The 18625-nt window shown below is 49.6% G+C and overlaps 1 protein-coding gene across 1 annotated transcript in view; it reads left to right on the top strand.

The window, feature by feature from the left end:
- MED12L (mediator complex subunit 12L) overlaps positions 1 to 18226 on the top strand; it is a 131274-nt gene extending 113048 nt beyond the window's left edge. The window contains exons 31-45 of the mRNA XM_086754304.1: positions 4 to 115; positions 1302 to 1391; positions 2928 to 3037; positions 3551 to 3686; positions 4195 to 4356; positions 5798 to 6160; positions 7138 to 7294; positions 8441 to 8658; positions 11039 to 11089; positions 13986 to 14075; positions 14711 to 14931; positions 15646 to 15802; positions 16682 to 16759; positions 16982 to 17063; positions 17483 to 18226. Of these exons, the coding sequence (XP_086610430.1) occupies positions 4 to 115; positions 1302 to 1391; positions 2928 to 3037; positions 3551 to 3686; positions 4195 to 4356; positions 5798 to 6160; positions 7138 to 7294; positions 8441 to 8658; positions 11039 to 11089; positions 13986 to 14075; positions 14711 to 14931; positions 15646 to 15802; positions 16682 to 16759; positions 16982 to 17063; positions 17483 to 17535 (2080 nt within the window). The 3' untranslated portion in view covers positions 17536 to 18226. The remainder of the gene's footprint in view (positions 1 to 3; positions 116 to 1301; positions 1392 to 2927; positions 3038 to 3550; positions 3687 to 4194; positions 4357 to 5797; positions 6161 to 7137; positions 7295 to 8440; positions 8659 to 11038; positions 11090 to 13985; positions 14076 to 14710; positions 14932 to 15645; positions 15803 to 16681; positions 16760 to 16981; positions 17064 to 17482) is intronic.
- Positions 18227 to 18625: the final 399 nt, after the last annotated feature.

Raw genomic sequence — 18625 nt, 5'->3', positions numbered from 1 at the left:
AAGCATGTCTCTCTTGAGTCAGCAGCCTTTCCTTTCATTGGTGCTGACTTGCCTGAAGGGACAGGATGAGCAACGCGAAGGGCTGCTAACATCACTGCAGAACCAGGTTAATCAGGTAAAACGAGTACATCACCATGAGCAGCCTTCGTTAGCTGTTTGTGTGTCATCGGTTTTATGTGTGCATGATGGTGTAAAGCCAGGAAAATGATAGTGCAATGGTATGCCGAAGGGAACAGTCCAAGGAAGGAAGAATGGGGAGGTGTTTGTTCCTTTTTGAGAGTGAATACATCTTTTCTTCCTGAAATTGTTACAGAGAAATAGAATGAACTTCAGCCTGATTTCAGTTCTTTCCAGGAAAAACAAAAACATGTTTGTCCTGAGAGAAACAATCTTTTCAGTCTCTAGCTTGATCGTATAAAGTTTTTATAAGTTTGGAACTTTCTTTCTGTAGCAAAACCATTCATCTTCTCCAGTTGGTGCAGATAAAGAGTTTTTCATATTTTAAAAACCAATATTGCTAGTCCCAAACTGGCCCATTGCCCACAGCTCTCCCTTTGGAGCCCTGTGCTTGCTCACAGCCCTGTCGAGCCTGCTCTGGGCTTCCTGCTCCTGCCCGGGTTGTGCTGGAGCCTACTGCAGCCCCTTAGGGCCGTCTGAAACCAGCGCACACCGTGCCCAGGGTAGTGCGTGCACGTTTCCTGTTTTCTGTCTCTGGTTTCTGTGAATTGCTGTGGCACTGATGATCGATACCTGTAGGGCTGTTACTTTCTCATATTGCCCCTCAGCTCCGGTCCAGGCTATGATGCAGATCTGCGTCCTTGTTAAATTCGTTCCTTTGATGTTTTGTATCCCTGGTGTAACTGCCACTTGGGCTTTCCTTTTGTGGTGTGGGTTCTCCTGTGAGATGCAGCTGGACCAGCTTCCCTAAGGTTCTGGTCGTCTCTCATCCAGAGATCCCACCAGATCCTGTTGGGAAGCTGCATCCAGTGCAAGAGATCTACTCCCTTACCTGTGGTGAACAGTTAAATAGGGTGTTTGAAATAGTATTTTCAATAAATACAGAATGAAGCTGCTTGTTTTCTTTTTGCTACAATGGGAAGATCCAGTCACACAATTGATAGCAGATTATCAGGTCTTTACAAATTATTTTTTTCCCCTGCTAGTTTGCTTAATCTGCTATAAGCCTTAAACAGGCGTGAGGATAAAAAGATTAATAATCTTTTATGGTTCCTTATAGATAATGGTTACAAATACTTAGCCTTCAAAGGGAGAACATTCCTTAATCGAATGCTTGTTCTTAGATCCTCAGTAACTGGAGGGAAGAACGGTACCAGGACGATGTCAAAGCTAGGCAAATGATGCATGAAGCCCTACAACTTCGTCTTAACTTGGTAAGGAAAGCTTATGTGGTTATCCTGATGTTATGAAAAGATGTAGCAGCTACACTGGAGGAGGTGGTAAGGTGCAAGAAGCACTGCATCAGGACACCAGAGGGGCTGGGGCTCCCTGAGAGCTGGCCGCCCCCAGCCCCAGGCACCTCCACTGGGATGGGGAAGGGCTGAGGCCACAGCGGGTGTCAGCCCACGGTGGGGTCAGGGTCAGGGTCAGGGTCAGGCCTGGTGAGGGGAGCCGGGGTCAGACACAGCCTTGCGTGGCCAGGCAGGGCCGTGGGGACAGGCTGGGGCTTCTGGGCTGGGGCTGGGGGTAGCCACAGGTGGGGCTGGCCAGGGACAGCAAGGGTGTCAGTGTCCCCTCTGCCCTGACACGACGGGGTCCCTGCTCCGTTGGTGTTTGTCTCTGCTCTTCCCGTCTCTCTTGTTTCAGCTGATGCCTCCTGGCCACAACATGACTAGGAAGGACAGCATATACCTTGTTCGTGCCTTATTTTTGTGCTGCTTTCTTGCTTTCAGTGTCCCTGGAAGTTCAGAAATGTATCATCTTTTTGTGGACGTTCCAGGCCGTTGTCCACTGATGGTTTATCCCTGTGTGACAAGCGAGGATTTTATGGAATTAGGCAGTCAGTGTAGTTGAGACTTTCAGAGCTCTCAGGGAATGTAACATTTGGCTATTTAACTTACAAGTGCAATTTCAGTTGCTGCTACTTGGATACAAGTATTAATCAACTCAGAAAGTTTCCATCAAGTTCTCCAGCATCCCACATCTCCTGAGACCTCCGTACCCGATGGCGGGGCTGCCACAGCTTCTTTAGCGCAGTGGAGTGGATGTGTGGAGACCACGTGTGGGGCCAAATGAGGGAGCGCCGGGGTAGCAGTGACACTGACACTGCAGCGTTTTTCCCCTCTCGTCTCTTTGGAAGCTGCTCAGATGTGGCTGTGCCACCCCTGCGGTAGCCGCAGCCTTACGCTGCCGCGGGCTGGGGCCAAGGGGACTGGCGGCAGCGGTAGCCGGCTGTGGGGTGGCCGGGACGGCACTCAAAGCAAAGCAGCTGCCGCCTGCCACTGAGCAGCGTGGAGACGTGCGCTTTGTGGTGGGCTGGGAGAACTCTTGATACGGGCAACGTTTGGTTTGTTATTAAAGCAGCAAGGTATTTCCCTTTTGTACACGCTAAACGCAGACGGAGTTTCGGGAAGAATCTCCCTGTATACAAACTCAGCAAGGTTCAGGAGCTCAAAGCAGGTGCTGAGAACTGAGACAGTCTCTCTGTTTGTTGAGCAAGACAGCCCTGAAGTAAGCTTTAAGCATGGGGAATATTTTGCTTTTCTGTAGTTCCTTCTTAGGAGCGGCTTTTTGCTGGGAGCATGGAGCGGGGACGAAAAAGTATTTAAAGTCAGCACTTCAGATGGCATCCGGCACACGAGAGCTCGTGGGGTGGGACAGCAGCTTTAGTCATAAGTAATAATGCGCTAAGGGCAGCGTGCCTCTGCGCGGTACGTGCGGAGCCGTGTGACCGCTGTGTTGTTTTGCAGGTGGGTGGCATGTTTGACACCGTGCAGAGGAGTACCCAGTGGACCACCGACTGGGCGCTTCTGCTGCTCCAGATCATCACATCAGGAACTGTTGATATGCAGACCAACAAGTATGTCTGCGCCATTTAAACAAGTTACTTCATGTCCTTAATGCTTTTAAGTTTAGATTGCGTGTATGTTATTGATACACTTTTCTTACTATTATCCTGTTACTGCTTGAGTGCAACGTCCGTGCCCAGCGCTGGTCTCGGTTGGGGAGCACCTCTGTTTTGGAAAGCACTGGAGCTACTGTTTCCGCTCTTCCGTAACAAGCACTCACCTGAGCGCTTTCCTGAATGGGAGCCTGTAACTGCTCGTGACTCCTAATGGCTCTGTTAGCAGTTTGTGCTGTCTGGAGCTCTGAGCTGGGGTTTGTAACGAGATTGGGGTGTACATCCTGACGGTCCTCTTGCACGTATGCAGCGGGGCTTGGGCATGCAGCCTGAGAGGTGTGTGTGTATGCAGAAAGCCCCACAACCTGGCTGGTCAGAAGGGCGGTGTTGGTGGCCCTTGCTGTGAATACCTGTGCCCGGATCTCTTGTCGGTCAGTGGTTCCTCAAGGTAACGCTTTTCTTTACTCCCAGCGAACTGTTCACAACCGTGCTCGATATGCTGGGCGTCCTCATCAACGGGACGCTTGCCTCGGACTTGTCAAACGCTTCCCAAGGAGGGCCCGAGGAAAACAAAAGGGCTTACATGAACTTAGTGAAAAAGCTAAAGGTAAGTGTTACGTCTTGTCATTTCGAGTGTTTCCTTTGGGGCACGTTCTGTGCCCATCTTTTAATCCTGTCATTTCTAGTTCTGGGAATGCCTCTTGGAAAAGGAGGAGAGACTGAAACAGCACTAGGGATAACAAGGAGAAAAAGAAGAAAATAAAAGTGCAGGAATGTGAGGGTGGGAAGACAGACTTCTAGTATTTTCATATTATTGAATAAAAAATGGGGACCGTGCAAGGCAATTAGTTACTTTTATTTATGTTTGAGACACTAAATTAGCATTTTGTGTTTTCTGCATTCTGTTTTAACACGAGATGAAAAGATAACTTACATTCTTAAAAAAAAGAAAAGAAAACAAAAAAAGCCATGCAAAGCCACTTGTTTAAATTTAGTTAAAGCACAAGGAAATGACTCACCCCCAAACTGGCCATTTTCTCATAGTGAAAGCAGTGCGATGTTCCCCTTCCTTTTTCCCCCGTTTCTGGTGATCGATTGATGTGTTTGTTCTCTAGAAAGAGCTGGGAGACAAGCGCTCAGAAAGCATTGACAAGGTTCGCCAGCTGCTCCCGCTGCCAAAGCAGACGTGCGATATCATTACCTGTGAGCCCATGGGATCCTTGATCGACACCAAGGGGAACAAAATCGCAGGATTTGACTCCATTGATAAGAAACAGGCAAGAGTAAATGTTTGCTTTCATCTCAGTTCGTCCGTGGTGTTTGAAGCACAGGGAATTCAAGCAAACAGGTACAGCCTGTACAGTTCATGCTTTTATACGCAGCATCGCAGGAGGGCTGTACTGCTGTAGTGCAGCCTTCTAACGCGCTCTCGGCCGTTACTGAAGCTTCGGCCGCAGCCGTGCGGTCTCATTTAAACAGGTGGGCTTTCTGGGAGCCCCGATGCCAAGAGCGAGGCCTTGTCGAGTACTACCTTTAAAATCATTGCAAATGGCAGACCGTATTTTGGTATCGGCTGTCATTCTGTTGCAGACATTCTTACGCAGTTTTGATTGCGTGATCCATGTGAAAATCCTGAGGCAGAGCGTGAAACCCGGTGGGGGCTGAGAGGGGCACACAGGAGCCATTAAAGCCCAGCCGAAGGGGTGCGAGCAGCCGTGTGCGGCCCGGCCCACGTGCCGGCGTCACCGCCCCTGCGGCAGTGCCAGCGGCGATTCCGGCCTCTGCTCCCTGACCCTTCACTGGTGCTGGCAGACAGCCTCAGAGCTTTGGGTACATATGGGTCTTGAACAGAAACAGGTTCATGCCACTCGTGCAGATTCAAGAGTTTGGGTAACCTTTCACTTTCTGATTTGTTTAAAATCCAGTCATCACGTTTGCTGCGTGTCCTTCCTCGTTAACTCTGTGGAGTACGTGTCAGTTTGTCACCGCTAGCGTGATGAGTGTTGGCTGAAGCTTGCCCAATTTTGCAGTACGCGGTCTTGGCTGGTACCAGCCAGCTCCACAAAAGCTGCCAGAAGGAAATGACGTTTGACTTGGGTTGAAAAGCAGAAGCTGTTTCAGGAGTGGTGCTTTTCAAGCAGAGTCCCACATTTGAGCGCTCGTTGGACCTGGGAACCGTGTGACCTGTTACTTGCTGGGAGGAAGATGGGGGGCGCGACCCTGCTCACAGAAGGCAGAGGAAAAAGGGGGTGGGAAGACTCTATTAGTTGTTTTGGGTTTTTTGGGGAATATGAAGGGATGCATATTTTTTTTAAGTGAATTTATTTAAAAGAGAAGGATAGAGCTTTTTATTCTGCAGACTAGCTAGGTGTTTTTTGTGATACAGTGTTTATTTGAATGTGTAAACTTGTAGCAAGCATATTCTGAGACTAGCAAATTTTGATAGATATTTGACTTTTCCTCCAAAATACGATAGATGGAACCTGAGGTTTTTAGCATAGCTGTAAGCAAGTGATGCTGTAAAAATATAAGTGCTTTTATCTAGGGGCAGCCTTGGATAGAGGTTAAAATCCCACCAGTAAGCATTTGGTACATTTTGTGGAAGGGAAACAGTCCTTACTGGATTTTTCTGACTCAAATAGTGGTGTACAAAAGCAAGTCATATGCTCTAGCCTTCAGCTTTCTTAAAACACTAACTTCACTTTTATTCTGAAACAGGGTCTTCAGGTTTCAACAAAACAAAAGGTGTCCCCTTGGGATTTATTTGAAGGTCACAAAAATCCTGCTCCTCTCTCCTGGGCGTGGTTTGGTACCGTTCGTGTCGACAGGAAAGTGATTAAATACGAGGAGCAGCAGCATCTCCTCCTGTACCACACGCACACCAAACCCAAGCCACGGAGTTACTACCTCGAGCCCTTGCCCCTTCCTCCGGAGGAGGAGGAGGAAGAGCCCACCACACCTGTCTCTCAGGAACCAGAAAGAAAGTCAGGAGAGCTCTCGGATCAGGGAAGACTTGCCACGGACGATGAGAAGAAGACAAAGGGCAGGAAGCGGAAGTCAAAGTCAAGCTCAAGGGCTGATGTAAGTAGCTGGTGCCCCATGCAAAACTTGAAATGTCTTGTGGGAGCATCTGGTGTTGCGTGGTGCTCTCTTAGCTACCTTCAGAAATTGTTCTGCACCTGGAGGAGCAGGGTCTAACAAAAAGGTGAATGGAGCTGGTCAGAGGAGGGGGGACTTCTGTCAGCCAGAGCTCAGTGTAGAGGAGCGCACTGTGCTTAGGACCTTGCGTGCAGTGGAAAATGTCCCAGACCGGATCCTACTAAATATTAGTCAGGTTCCATGTGTGCTTTCTCTTGTTTGGTGTGAAGTACAGCTGTTGCTGTTTCTGTCAATTTCTGAAATTCCTCGTGAGAGCAAACGTGCTGGTTCAAACCCAGGTCCCGTTCAAATGGAAACCAGTTTGGAAGAAGCTCTTTCGCGTAGATGAGCTGTTCTACTGCGCAGTTCACTCTGGTTTCTGAGACACTTTCTCTGTTGGTTTGATGGTTTTTGAGGCGGGTTCTTAGGCTGAAGTTGTAATAATGTATATAATAACGTAGGTTTCCAGTAGCAGCACTCTGCGATTGCGTCCTCCTCGCGCAGCTGCCAGTGCGGTTGTACGTGCTGTGGACGCGATGGTATCGCTAGCATCCAGCTGGTCTGTCGCTGTGTTGTGTTTTAAGTAGCTGTAGTCCTAAGATTATTTTCTGGCCTTTCTGATGTTTCGTTTAAGTTCCTCCTGTTATTTCTATACTGATACAGTAAGCTGGCCTTGTGCTATACCTAATTAAAGCCTGCAGAAAACGCTTGCTAATAAGGTAAAATTGAATGGTGTTCGTATGAAGCTGTTAGTGTTAATTACCTGTGGGCAGCCTGAGACTTAATCTGTTTTTTACATCCTTGCAAACGACAATGGGAACTGTCTCTGCCCTTTAATAATTTAGTAGGAAAATTGGCATTATTTATGAGGTAGTAAGGTATGAATGTCAGTCACTTTCACTTTTACTGCATGTTTTAAGGAATATCCACAGAACAACTTATACAGAGTGCCTCCCGCTTACTCCCCGATTTCCTCCCACCTGATGCAGCACCCTCAGCCGGCGCTGTGGGGGTACAGCGTGATGGGACAGCCGCAGCAGCCTGCCTTCTTCCTGCAGGGCCAGCCCCTGCCGCCAGGTACGGTCAGCGTCGTGGCCACGGGCTGGGCCTCGGCCTCTGGCACAGGACAAAAACGGACTTGCAACCGCGTTCTGTTTCTGACTGTCTCCAAAGCAGGCCGTCTGCCAATGCCGTTTGTTTTATTCCTTCGTTAGCTGGCTTTTTTTTGAAGGGCTTTCTGTTATCAGTTGTAGGTCTGTCTCTACTAAGCTGTTGTTAAACTTTTTTGGTAGATAAGCAAAAACGACCTCCTGTGGGGACAGTGTGGGAAAGCTGGTAGAAGTTCCTCGAGGAGTGGAGTACGAGAGGGATGATTAAAGGGAACCAATGAGCTTTGGGTGATTTCTTCTTTGGTTCATACCAAGAGCCATGGTGGCTCATTTAACATCTGCTAGATGGAATAAATAAATCCGTGGGCTCGCTTTTTTTTCAGGCTTTGGGATATGTACGTAATTATTGGTAGGCCTGTTTTGTTTCCTCCAGTTACTGCGTATATAATTTCCCATAGGTACTTTACTTGCTCTAGAGGGCAGCAGTTTATGATGTTTTGAGAAATACCATTCTGTCCTCAGATATTATTCAGGAGTTTAGAAGTTTGGTTCCAGTTATAAATGTTAAGTATTTTTTCTGAAGCTCCAAATACAACCAGACCTGCATTTAAATCCGTAAAAGTCTTCAGAAAATACCAGACAGTGGCTGCAAAGTTAAGGAAGTGCTGATTTAAAAAAAATACATGTAAGATTACCTGTGTAAGATTACCTTTGTAAGTCTAACATATAGATAAGTGCATGATTTTTATCAAATAGAGTACGTAAATTATTGCCATCTCATGATAAAATTGCCTTGCCATCGTAAGCTGTTCCTGTCATGCTTTTGATCTGACACGCAGCTTTGTTTTTTCAGCACTAGTCAAATGTTTTATGTGATGTAGAACATGCAACAGTCCATAGCCTTTGTACTTTTTGTATTCATTTATAAGTGGCAGGCTTCAAAGTTTTGTTGCCTGTTTAATTCTTCAGACCAGTAATCTGGTTTAGTCCAGTTCACTGCCTCTACAGAGAGAAGTTTATCATCGTTACTGCAGAGCTAGCCAAACAGGAGCTGATCTGTACCAACGTTCCTACGGAAGGCAGAGAACACCTTTGTGTTTTGGGTGGTTTTTAGGTGGTTCCAGGCTGGACCCGACAGGCTCCTTTGTTCCGGCTAACACGAAGCAAGCCCTGTCGAACATGCTGCAGCGGCGCTCAGGCACCATGATGCAGCCCCCCTCCATCCACGCAGTCACGCCTCAGCAGCAGTTGCTCCAGATGAAACTCCTGCAGCAAGAGCAGCAGCAGCAGCGGCTCCTCCGGCAGCAAGCGCAGGCACGCTCTCTGCAGCAGGTTTGTCCAAACCCCCGAGTCTGCAGAGCTGCACGGTGGTTTTGCTGTCCGTTGGGGCTCCTTGCCCTGCATAGGCTTACAGAGTGGGGAGCCAGCTGATGTTTACAGCTGCAGTAACTCCCCAAATACTGCTTACCCGAGCCCTCTGCTTTTGAACTTCCTTTGCCCTTTGGTCTCTTAGCCCCTTCTATTTTTCCTGTGTTTCATAAAATCAGGTGTTGCTTCTGCTACTTGACCGTGCTCTTGTTCCCCGTTGTGTCACTGAGGCTTTCACAGCGGAATTGCATGGTGCTGCGTGCCACCAAGCTACAAGTAAGCAGCAGTGGCACAGCAATGCCCTGCACAACTAAAAAGTCCAGGAAGTCCAGCAGGAGCCACTGCCATACATGTGTGCACAGAGGCCCATGTTTTCTAGAAATAGCTGGTATTTCTTCTCCTGACATTTTTGCAGAGTACAGCTGCTGTGTGCAAACCGCACGTGGCTGCTGTGCACCCTTGGGAGCCTGAGCTGCTTTTCAGAGTGTGGCTGCAGACTGGCTGCTTTTGAATTGGTGGCGTAGGAACAGGAAATGGGGGTTTGGATCCCAGATAATATGTATACAGTAGTTGGTGGTAAAACCAATAACTTCTCACCTGTATTGTAAAGTCCTTCTGTGCCCATTCTTACGCTCACTGCAGCATATATTACCTTGCTCTTAGGCTGCCTTGCCTCAAGCTCTGAAGTGCCCTCTTTAGTAAAAATTTTCAGCAAGTATCCTCATAACTTCTCCCACGCTGTCTCTGTTGTGTTAGAGCTCCCTCTTTGTCCTTCTTTCCCTCTTTCAGTCTCTGCTATCAGGCACGCAAAGCCCTCTGTAGTGCTCACATTGCTGATGGGCTACACCGGTTTTACGTGGGGCTGTTCATAATTGTGAAACTAGGGGGGTCTCCCTGTGTGTGTGCTGCCTTCTACCAAAAAAATAAAGGCAGCCCCCAAAGCCCTGGGTGTGTGTTTTATAATATCAGTGGTGCAGTGGATATTTGATCCCTCCCCGGCGCCCTGCCAGCACTGGGGGGTGCTAAGGACTGGGTACCCTCTGTGCTGGGGTACTGGGCTCCGCGCTGAACCGTGGTTTCTTAAGCTAGGCAGTATCTCACTGTGGCAGTGTCAGGTCCAGCTGGCTTTCCGTTACTGTGACAGAGTACAGACGGAAGTGGGAACCCTGAGGAAACAAGTGACGATCACTGCTTACGGCTGAGTGGATCGAAGAGCAATAACGGAAGATCTAGAATAACACCTTAACCTCACGATTAAGAAATGCTGTTGTTTTACACTGTCACATTTAGAAGACAAAAGATGCTGTGTTTCCCTTCTGGTTCCAAGCACAGACAGTATCTGCGGTGTTAAGAACAGCAGGTAACTTCTGCTCCGCAGTGCTGCACAGACAAGGTGTCAGTAAGGAGAACGGACTTACCATGACGGCGTCAGTCCGTGCCTAAGTAGGATTAATTCGGTGTCTGTGAGGAACTTGTCCATACCATTTGGATCGAACTTTTACAGTGTAGAAGTTGCACTAGAATTCAGCAGGGTGGGCTCAGGTGCATGTTTCAGCTGGCGTGTGACATGCTGGACGTTCATCGGTCAGCGGGCCCGTACCAGCCACGTTTCTGTTCTAGCAGTAAGTCAGCGTGAGTTACGCTGACCTAACCAAGTCAAACAGAGCTGTCCAAACCCACCTTCGCTTCCCGGTCGCTGCCAGGCAGTGGCACACCCAGCCCGGTCCCTCGAGCTGTGCTGGGGAGCGCACAGAGGGGGACGCTCCCGTCTCTCCACTTCTGCTGTTTTGCCTTCTTGGATTTACAACTTTCGTTGTGATGGAACGCACAAACAATTCACCATTGCTGCTGTGCGGTGTATGTTGTTAGGGAGAGCTTAAGTAAGGAAGGTTTCCTCTTTGTTTTTTACGTTTCTGCAGCTGCAGAGTGAAATTACCTGCTGAGCCTGGAATCCCTGGCACTGCCACGGGCAGTTCGTGCAGTCAGTACATCCAGGAGCACCCTGCTCGTTGGTGCTCTGCCGTACACGCTGTGCTCTGGAAAACAGATAGCTATGGCGCAGGGTCTTTAGGAACTGCGACCTGTTAAACAGTGTTCAGGATTATGTATAGCATTAGTAGGCTCCTGGGAGTCCTTTCCTCATTTAGAGTTTCTGTTCATAAATGTCATTAAAGTATTGAGGTTCGCTAGCATAAAAACCACCCGAAAGGGCCCTGTTAGCGTTCCTGAATACCAGCGTTCTCTGAGCGTGTTCAGCTGAGCTGTACTGCCCCACTAACAACCTGAGCCTAACGGTGTGTTCTTTGTACTTTCTGCTATTTTCTCGCCTGTCCTTTTCCTTTAGGATGTCTCTAGCCCCGCTGTACCCCTTCAGGATGGCTTTGACAACATCATGGTAACCACTCTGAGACCGTGACCTTCTCTTTACTTTTTCCTTTTGCACAAACATGCATTTCTTTCAACACACAGGCTGCACACTTGGCTTTTGGCGAGAATGATGCGCTTTGGCACGCCCCTCAGCTCGGTAGCGCGGTGGCTGCATGTGGGAAGGCTGTGAATACACTTGCACACATAGAATGTTTTTTATTACAAATATTTCCTATAACTGCATCATTGGTTAATTTTTTTCCTCTTCTGTTGTGTTTCTCCCGGTGAAAGATTAGAGTAGCTGCAAGACATGTCCGATGCCATGTCCATCTAAGCATGGCTGACGTGTTCCCGTTCTGCGCCTGTCTCCGCTGCTGTCTGCTGTGGCAACTTCTGCCACGACGTAAGGTGGGGGCAGCAGTGCCTGCCGCGTCAGATGAGTGGTGGGGGATGGACCACGCGCCCTTTTTGGCCAGCGCAGCCAGCAGCGCTCCCCAGGCAGCACTTGGAGCCATTCCTGGCGCAGGCTGGTTCCCGCTGTGGCAGGACACCACTGTGCTGCTCAGCTCGGGCAGTGAGGGTCCGCTCCCCTGGCCCGCGTGGGCTGTAGTTTCCAAAATGCTGCTTGTCCCACCTGAGCACGACACTGTACCGCCTGGTACTGCTACTGACCGTTCCCAGGCTACGGCAGGATGTGTGGTTATTAGAATAACTGTGTCTTGTTATTCCGAAACAAGCTACAGCTAACACTTAGCTGATAAATTATTACGTTTCATAGAATTGCGTTGTTTCTAGGGTAAAACAATGATAGCAGGAAGGTTCACCCCTAATATCTGTGGTGGAAAGCTTTCCAGTTATTATTAATTAGAAAAGCTGTTTCAGAGTTAGCTTGCAGGACTTTCTTCCTATCTTAGGGAAACGGGAATGTTGTTAAAAGCATGCGTACTTAGTGACTTCCTACAGAGTCAGGGCCTAACCCAACGTCCATCGCTAGAGCTTGCGCTGGCTGCGGGGGCACGCTGTGCGTCCCGCGCGGCCAGGAGTGACAGGGTGCTCCTGGGCACACCGGGCTGCCTGTCCCAGAATCGAAAGGGAGCACACGAAGCAGCTTCCACAGAGCCAGGAGGCGGCTTGTGTTACTGCGAGGGACAGCTCAAGGCACCGGATTTTCTAGGAGTCAGTCAGAGTTTTACCAGATTTCACCTTGGGGTGAATTTAATTCACATCTTTATCTATCTTGTGAATGGCACCTTATGAAAAAGTTTCAGAACCAATTTACTCAGAGAAATTATTGCTCTTTTTTTGTTTGTTTTTCTTCTTTTGCCTCTGTTTAAAAAAAAAAAGAAAAATCTGAAGTGCTTGAGCACCTTCCCGCTGAACTTGGCTGACATCCTTTTACTGCGTCTGTCTGCAAGGCGTGCGTTCTGTTCAGCGTTTGTTTCTCACCTATCAGGTTGTTGTTTAGAGAGCTCCCCATCTGATTTTGCAGATGTTTTTCCAGATACATTTAATTTATCCTGACCTTTTGTCAGGACTGATAGATGTTACTCTGTTCAGACTTCCCGTACTCCCTAATTTGTTCTTCAGAATTTTCCATGAGGTACTGGCTTGTTTTTAAACCCTGGTGTAGCTTCTGCCTGCGTGGTGCAGCTCTGGTACCGGCGCTCCCCGCCCCGCGGTGGCTCCTTTGACGTGGTCCCGGGGGCTGGCGCTGCTCGGTTCCCCCACAGCAGGCAGCTCTGCGGGTTTCCCAGGCCTGTCGATGGGGATGCACGCATTTTTAAACCCAGTCCAGGATAACGGCTGAACGGCAGGGCTGCCAGTTGTGCTCGCGGACTTGTTAGTGTCTGGTAGCGTTAGGGCTGAAGGGATGGGAGCAGATAAAGGAGAGTGCCTTCCCGTGGTGCTTCAGAACTTTATCCCATCTGAGATTTTCTTTTCCACCTCATAGCCCTGACTGTAATGTTGCGGCTTGCAGTGTGTTACCCAAGTCACTTTTAGCCTTAAATTACAACACGTCCCTGTAAGGATATCCCGGTTAAAATGGCAAAAGGCTTTGTTGGATTCGGATTTTTTTGTTTGGTTTTTGGTGACCTGGGCAGCTGCAGGGAGGGAGCACTGCTGCTTCCAGCTCATCTGCCACTGAGCTTTTTTGAGTAGGATGGGTAGGATCAAGTGCAGCTGTGCAGCATCACAGTCGCACACAAAACACAGACTGGGTGGTATCCTTGGCACATTCTCATTTGCCAGTTTTTTACAATCTTGGTCCTGAAATTCAATCTAACATTTTATTTTTTCCTCTTTTCTGGTGCTTCAAAACATACTAATGCAGTTATAGTTGAAATCTTTGAATGATTTGCCATTAATTGGGCAGAAATACTGAGGCAATTTGAAATGAACAGCCTAGGCTGTCTGCTGTTTCCAAGCCGTACTGGTTGGGAGCTGGAGATGCTTGTGTTACCCATTTATCATACCGGTATTTTGTATGTCATCATAAAATCTGCTAATCAGCATTTTGCCTGCTTCATCTGGGGGAATGCTAGTAACCAGGTAGCCTGAGAAAGATATCAGCTGTATATTTATGTCATCATTCACTCTGAGCCTCCTGTACGATTCAATGTGCTGTCTTGCAGACAGAACATTTCTTCCTAATCCTTTGCAAAGCCCCACTGAAGGCTGTCTGCCAGACCTCTGCTCAGGAAACGGCTGTTTCTTCGCTGCCACAGTGTCACAGTGGTGTCAGAAACAGCCAAAAGTCAATCCCTCCATCTCCCTGTGCGTGAGTGCAGTTCGGCAGCCTGGCCCTGAGCGCCGGTGCTGCCTTGAAGGGAACGGCCAAGCCTCCCCATGACTCTGTGTCTGGAACTGGACAGCTGCTTGTTTGGGGCGTGCCGGCTGCGTGTGACGGGTGATGTGTCTTTCAGGGTCAGCCGATGGACCAAGCTGCTATTTTCACTCCCCAAATTCGACCCCCGTCTCAGCTTCCACAGTACCCAGGGCTACAGCAAGCACAGGTACTGCGCTACTCCCTTGGAGGGTCTGCCTGAAAAGGGTCCTGACAGCTCCTCACCTCCCAGCCTGCTTTCCTGTGCTCGGGCCCTGCCTCGTGCGTGTTCCCCAGGGTGACGGCGAGGGCTTCTTCTGGGATGCTTGTGGTCTCCCCATGCTGTAGCTCATGAATGGTTTTAACAGGGTTACTTCCCAGTTTTTTGTAATGTTATTGCTGGTAAAGGCAAGCGTGCCTCAGCGTTAAGCCTGAGATTGTCCAGTTTTTGGTGAGACAGTGATGCCAGTAACTTTTTATTATGCCATTCTGGTACTTGGGGTTTCGTGGGGAGGAAGCAAAGAGAAGAGGTGCCGCTGTGGAGCAAGGCCCCACGCTTGCCGAGTGCCTCCCCGGGAGGGGTGTTTGGTGCACGCTCCACCCCACTCTGCGTGACACGCGCCAGCTGCCTGGCCCGCAGACACACGTGGGGCACAGCCGGCGCCGGGGCCCGCAGGTCGGGACGTGGGTGCAGCCCTGCGTCTCGCTGACGTGCCCCCACTTGTCCGGGGCTTGGCCCTTTGATACGGGCCGACTCTTCCTTCTGTAGCTAAGGAAGCTGAAACAGGGGCACAGCGGTTACGCCTCTGTCCGTGTTCCCCGCAGAGCGTGCCTCACGGATACACCATGTACAGCACTCAGATGCCTCTGCAGCAGCAGCAGCCTGCTGGGGTGGTGCTCTCCCCCGGCTACAACCCGCGAGCCTACGCAGCGGCGCGCTCCAGCCCCACGCTGATGGAGAGGCTGCGGCAGATACAGCAGCAGCCCGGCGGATACCTTCAGCAGCAGGCTGCTGCCTACGCCCAGCCTTTGGCAGGCACTCCGCGGTGAGCTTCAGTGCTTCTCACGGCTGGGGACATTGCGGCAACTGCCTTTTGAGGTCTAAAGCTTTATTTAAGTTTGTGGCTCTTCAGACAGTTTGGCCCTGACCTTGCTGGCAGCCGTGTACGAACCCTACGGGGCGCCTTGCGTTCGGAGCGGAGCTGCTAGCCCGAGTTGCCTTGGCTCCGCCGAGTTTACACGGCTAAGCTAGATAACGAACTGGCTTACATGGTTTCCGCATGTATACCTTTCTGCTTTGCCAACATTAATTACTCCCATAACTTCCTAAGAAAGCATTTCTTGCTTGGTGTGTTTTTTTTCAGTATTTTAGGAGGTAAAAAGTCTTTATAATCAGTTTTAAATTTATAGTAATGTAACTATGAGATGTTTTGGTTGAGAGAATGTTTTAGCACTTACGTGGAATTCTTGCTTGAAATGTAGAAGCTCATCACCCTTCCTCATAAAGCAAGAATTGAACGCTTGGATCTGTTCTTCTTGTTTGGAGGAACGTTATTACCTACATCAGCTACTGGGCAATGGTATGGCTTCTGTTATGGAATATTCTTCAAAGCATTCCTATTTGGAAATACATTCTCCCTGTAAAACCTGACACCTGTTAGCTCAATGGAAGTCTGATGTGGCAGCTTATAGTTGAGTACTCCTAGACTAACTTGTGCTCTGTCTGTACATGAAATGTAACCCGTTATTTTCCCCCCCAGACTGAGCCATCAGCCTTTGCAGCCAGGCTCGCTGGTGGGAGGGGGCCTGGACGGTGCCTCGGCCGCGGGTGCTCACCCCAGCCTGAGCTCGGTGCAGCTGCCCCCGGAGCCGGCGCGGCAGAGGCAGCAGCAGATGCGACAGCACAGACTCTTCCAGGTGAGCGCCCGGCTGCACGGAGACCGGGAAATCTCAGTGCGGGAAGGGAGCGTGAACATCCCACATCAGGTGATGGCTTTACCGCACTCGCGTGCACGTCTTCAGGTCTAAAGCCTGAAGCCAGAAACCCAAACTGCTTTTGTTTGAGTGCGGTAGTTCATTGTTTGCATTTGGGATTTCCAAAGGAGAGCTCTGGACATCCATGTAATATTCAGTACTCCTGTTCTTCAAGGCTGTAGAATGCTCTGGAGAAGGTAAATTTGAGAATGGCCCAGCTGAATGTGCTGAGACAAGAGCAGTGGTTGTGCTCTCCCCTGTCTGGCCTTAGAATGTGTGCTGGAATTAAACTGAAGGACTTGCTTCCTGTCTGGCCTATTTCCTATATTCTGATTTGATATTTTTAATTTGGAGGTAAGTATCGGTTTATCAGCTAAATAAGTAGGGCTTGGCACAGGGGCAGTGAATGACATGAACAGTCATTCATCCCGTGGCCCTTTGACAGCTGGAGTTCCTTTCATGTTTCCATTTTAATGCGGCGGCTCTCTGTGCCAGTTCTTGTTGAACGACAGTGTATCTAAATGTTATCCAAATATTTAATGTTATCTAAATGTTTGGATGTTGTAGTAAATGAATGCACCAGCTTTGGAGTATTTTTGGTCTGTTACCGGTGCTCCGTGCCAGCCTTGGTGCGGCTGATGATGAAGGTGGAGAGCAGTGAGGCTCTTCTCCCGGGTGGGGCCCTCAGTGGCCAGTGCTGTGGGGGCCCCCGGATCCCTGCTGGAAATCTCTCGCGGGAAGCCGCGCTGCTCGGCCCGTAGCCGTTCCTGGAGGCAGCGTTCGTGTCGTGTTGCTGTTGTTTCAGTGCCCATCTGCTTTCAGTTGCAGCAGCAGCCGGGGCAGCAGCCGGGGCAGCAGCAGGCACTTGGTCTCCAGCCCATGCAACCGCAGCAGCCGTTGGTAAGCAGAGGAACTGGTGGATATTTTGGGGAGGCACGAGGGCAGTGACAGTCAGTTCGAAGTGTGTTCCATGTGTCCATGTGCTCCAGGATCTGCTGGGGAGGGGCCGCTGACCACTCTGTCCGCAGCTGACGGGGTCGCGCCGGCCGAGCGCTGCTGCCGTTACCTGGCGTGGTACGTGCGCTGTGCCCAGTTCTTTCATTTTTCATGGTTCTCTTGCAGTTCCCAAGGCAAGGCCTACAGCAGACACAGCAGCAGCAGCAGACGGCGGCGCTGGTCAGGCAGCTGCAGAAGCAGCTCTCCAGTAAGTGTGCGCAGAGATGTACGCAATCCGTATGTGTATGGAACGTGGAATTCTCTTTCCGGAGGCGCTCTGCCCATCTAAATGCTGCCCTGTACCTGTAAGTTACCTGCTGGCAGCTGCGGTGGCGGTGCAGCGCCAGAGCTCTGGTGCTAGCGCGGCCCTTGGGTTTCGGTGGGCTCCAGGGAAGCCCGGCTGACCTGCGGGATGGGGGCTGGGGCCCAGTCACAATTCGCTGTGCGTTTTCTCCCCTCACCTCTGGAGCCCTACCGCAGGCAGTGTCTGGGAGGAAACCAGCACCTCCTGCGTGCTGGGTGTAGGGGGAGGGACTGGCTGTCGTTGCACCGCTGCATGAAGTACAGGCGCGTTTCTGTAGAGCGCAGGCGTGGGGCACAAACGCTTCCCTTTGCTTTGTCAACCAGGTAGCCAGCCGCAGCAAGGGGTGAGCCAGTACGGACATCCTCCGCACTTCTGACCCGAGGCGGAAAGGAGACGTCACCTCACGTTTGCACTGAAGAACAGAACATTCAAAGTTCAATGCACTAGTTCTTGCTAGAAAGCAGACTTTAATTTTCTTCTCTCATTATTTCAATTATTTTTTTTTGTGCTGCAGTTGATGTGAACATGTAACAAGGTGGGGTTTTGGGTTTGGGGATTTTTTTTGCGTTTAACTGGATTTAAATGTATGGACTTGTCGGGCTATTTGAAGAATGCTATTGCAGATTTTATGAATTTGGTGCTTTTTAGGTCCTGTTACTTTTAAAGAGGACAAAGAATGCTGAACTTATTTATTTGTGGGAAACACTTTTTTGGTTTTTTATTCTTGTTTTTGTTTTACATTGTTTGAGGTTTTTTTTTTTTAAAAAAAGAACTGCACTGGACCAAACTACTGAACTGAAAGGCACTTCGATTTTGGCATAAAGTTAATTTGTTCATTACAACGTTCACCTCTTTCTTTGTTGGTAGAACAAGCATCAGTTTAAATTGTGTTTATTTGACTGTAATTTTCATATGCACTTTATAAAGTTCCTTGTTTAAAGTACCGATTCTCTTGCTCATTGTGGTAAGAAGGTGCTGAAGTGGGTTTATTGCTTGTATTAGAACTTCTTAACGTTTATATTAAAAGCCACAACGTAACATTAATAAACCTCCTAGGAGTAGCGGTATTTCGTATTTGGTCTTTTTAATGTAAGGCTCACCGGTGATCAGCGGTGAGCGCACGGCACAGGAACAAGGGCTGAACGCTCGGAGCAGGTGTCGCTCAGCCCCCGCGGGGAGATCTCCGAGTCCAGCGTGTCGCACTCGCTGCCTTCGGTAACGAACCCCGTACCAGCTTGCACAGAGTGAGGGGGGAAACGCCGCCAACGTCCCTTCTGCGGCCGCAGCGCTGCCGTAGCTGACAGCTCTTACCCCGAAGTCGCCCTGCAGGAGTTGTTCCCTTACCCGCGACCGCCAGCGGTGCCGTACGGTCAGCATTTCACATTCCGCGTCGGAGTCCCGATTGCTGGGTGAGTTTCAGCAGCGTGAGCGTTGCGTATCACCGGCTGAGCACAAAACCACAGGTA

The sequence above is a fragment of the Chlamydotis macqueenii genome, chromosome 9 (genome assembly GCF_036417535.1).
Source record: "Chlamydotis macqueenii isolate bChlMac1 chromosome 9, bChlMac1.mat, whole genome shotgun sequence".
NCBI lineage: Eukaryota > Metazoa > Chordata > Aves > Otidiformes > Otididae > Chlamydotis > Chlamydotis macqueenii.
This window is presented reverse-complemented; position numbering and strand designations above follow the sequence as displayed.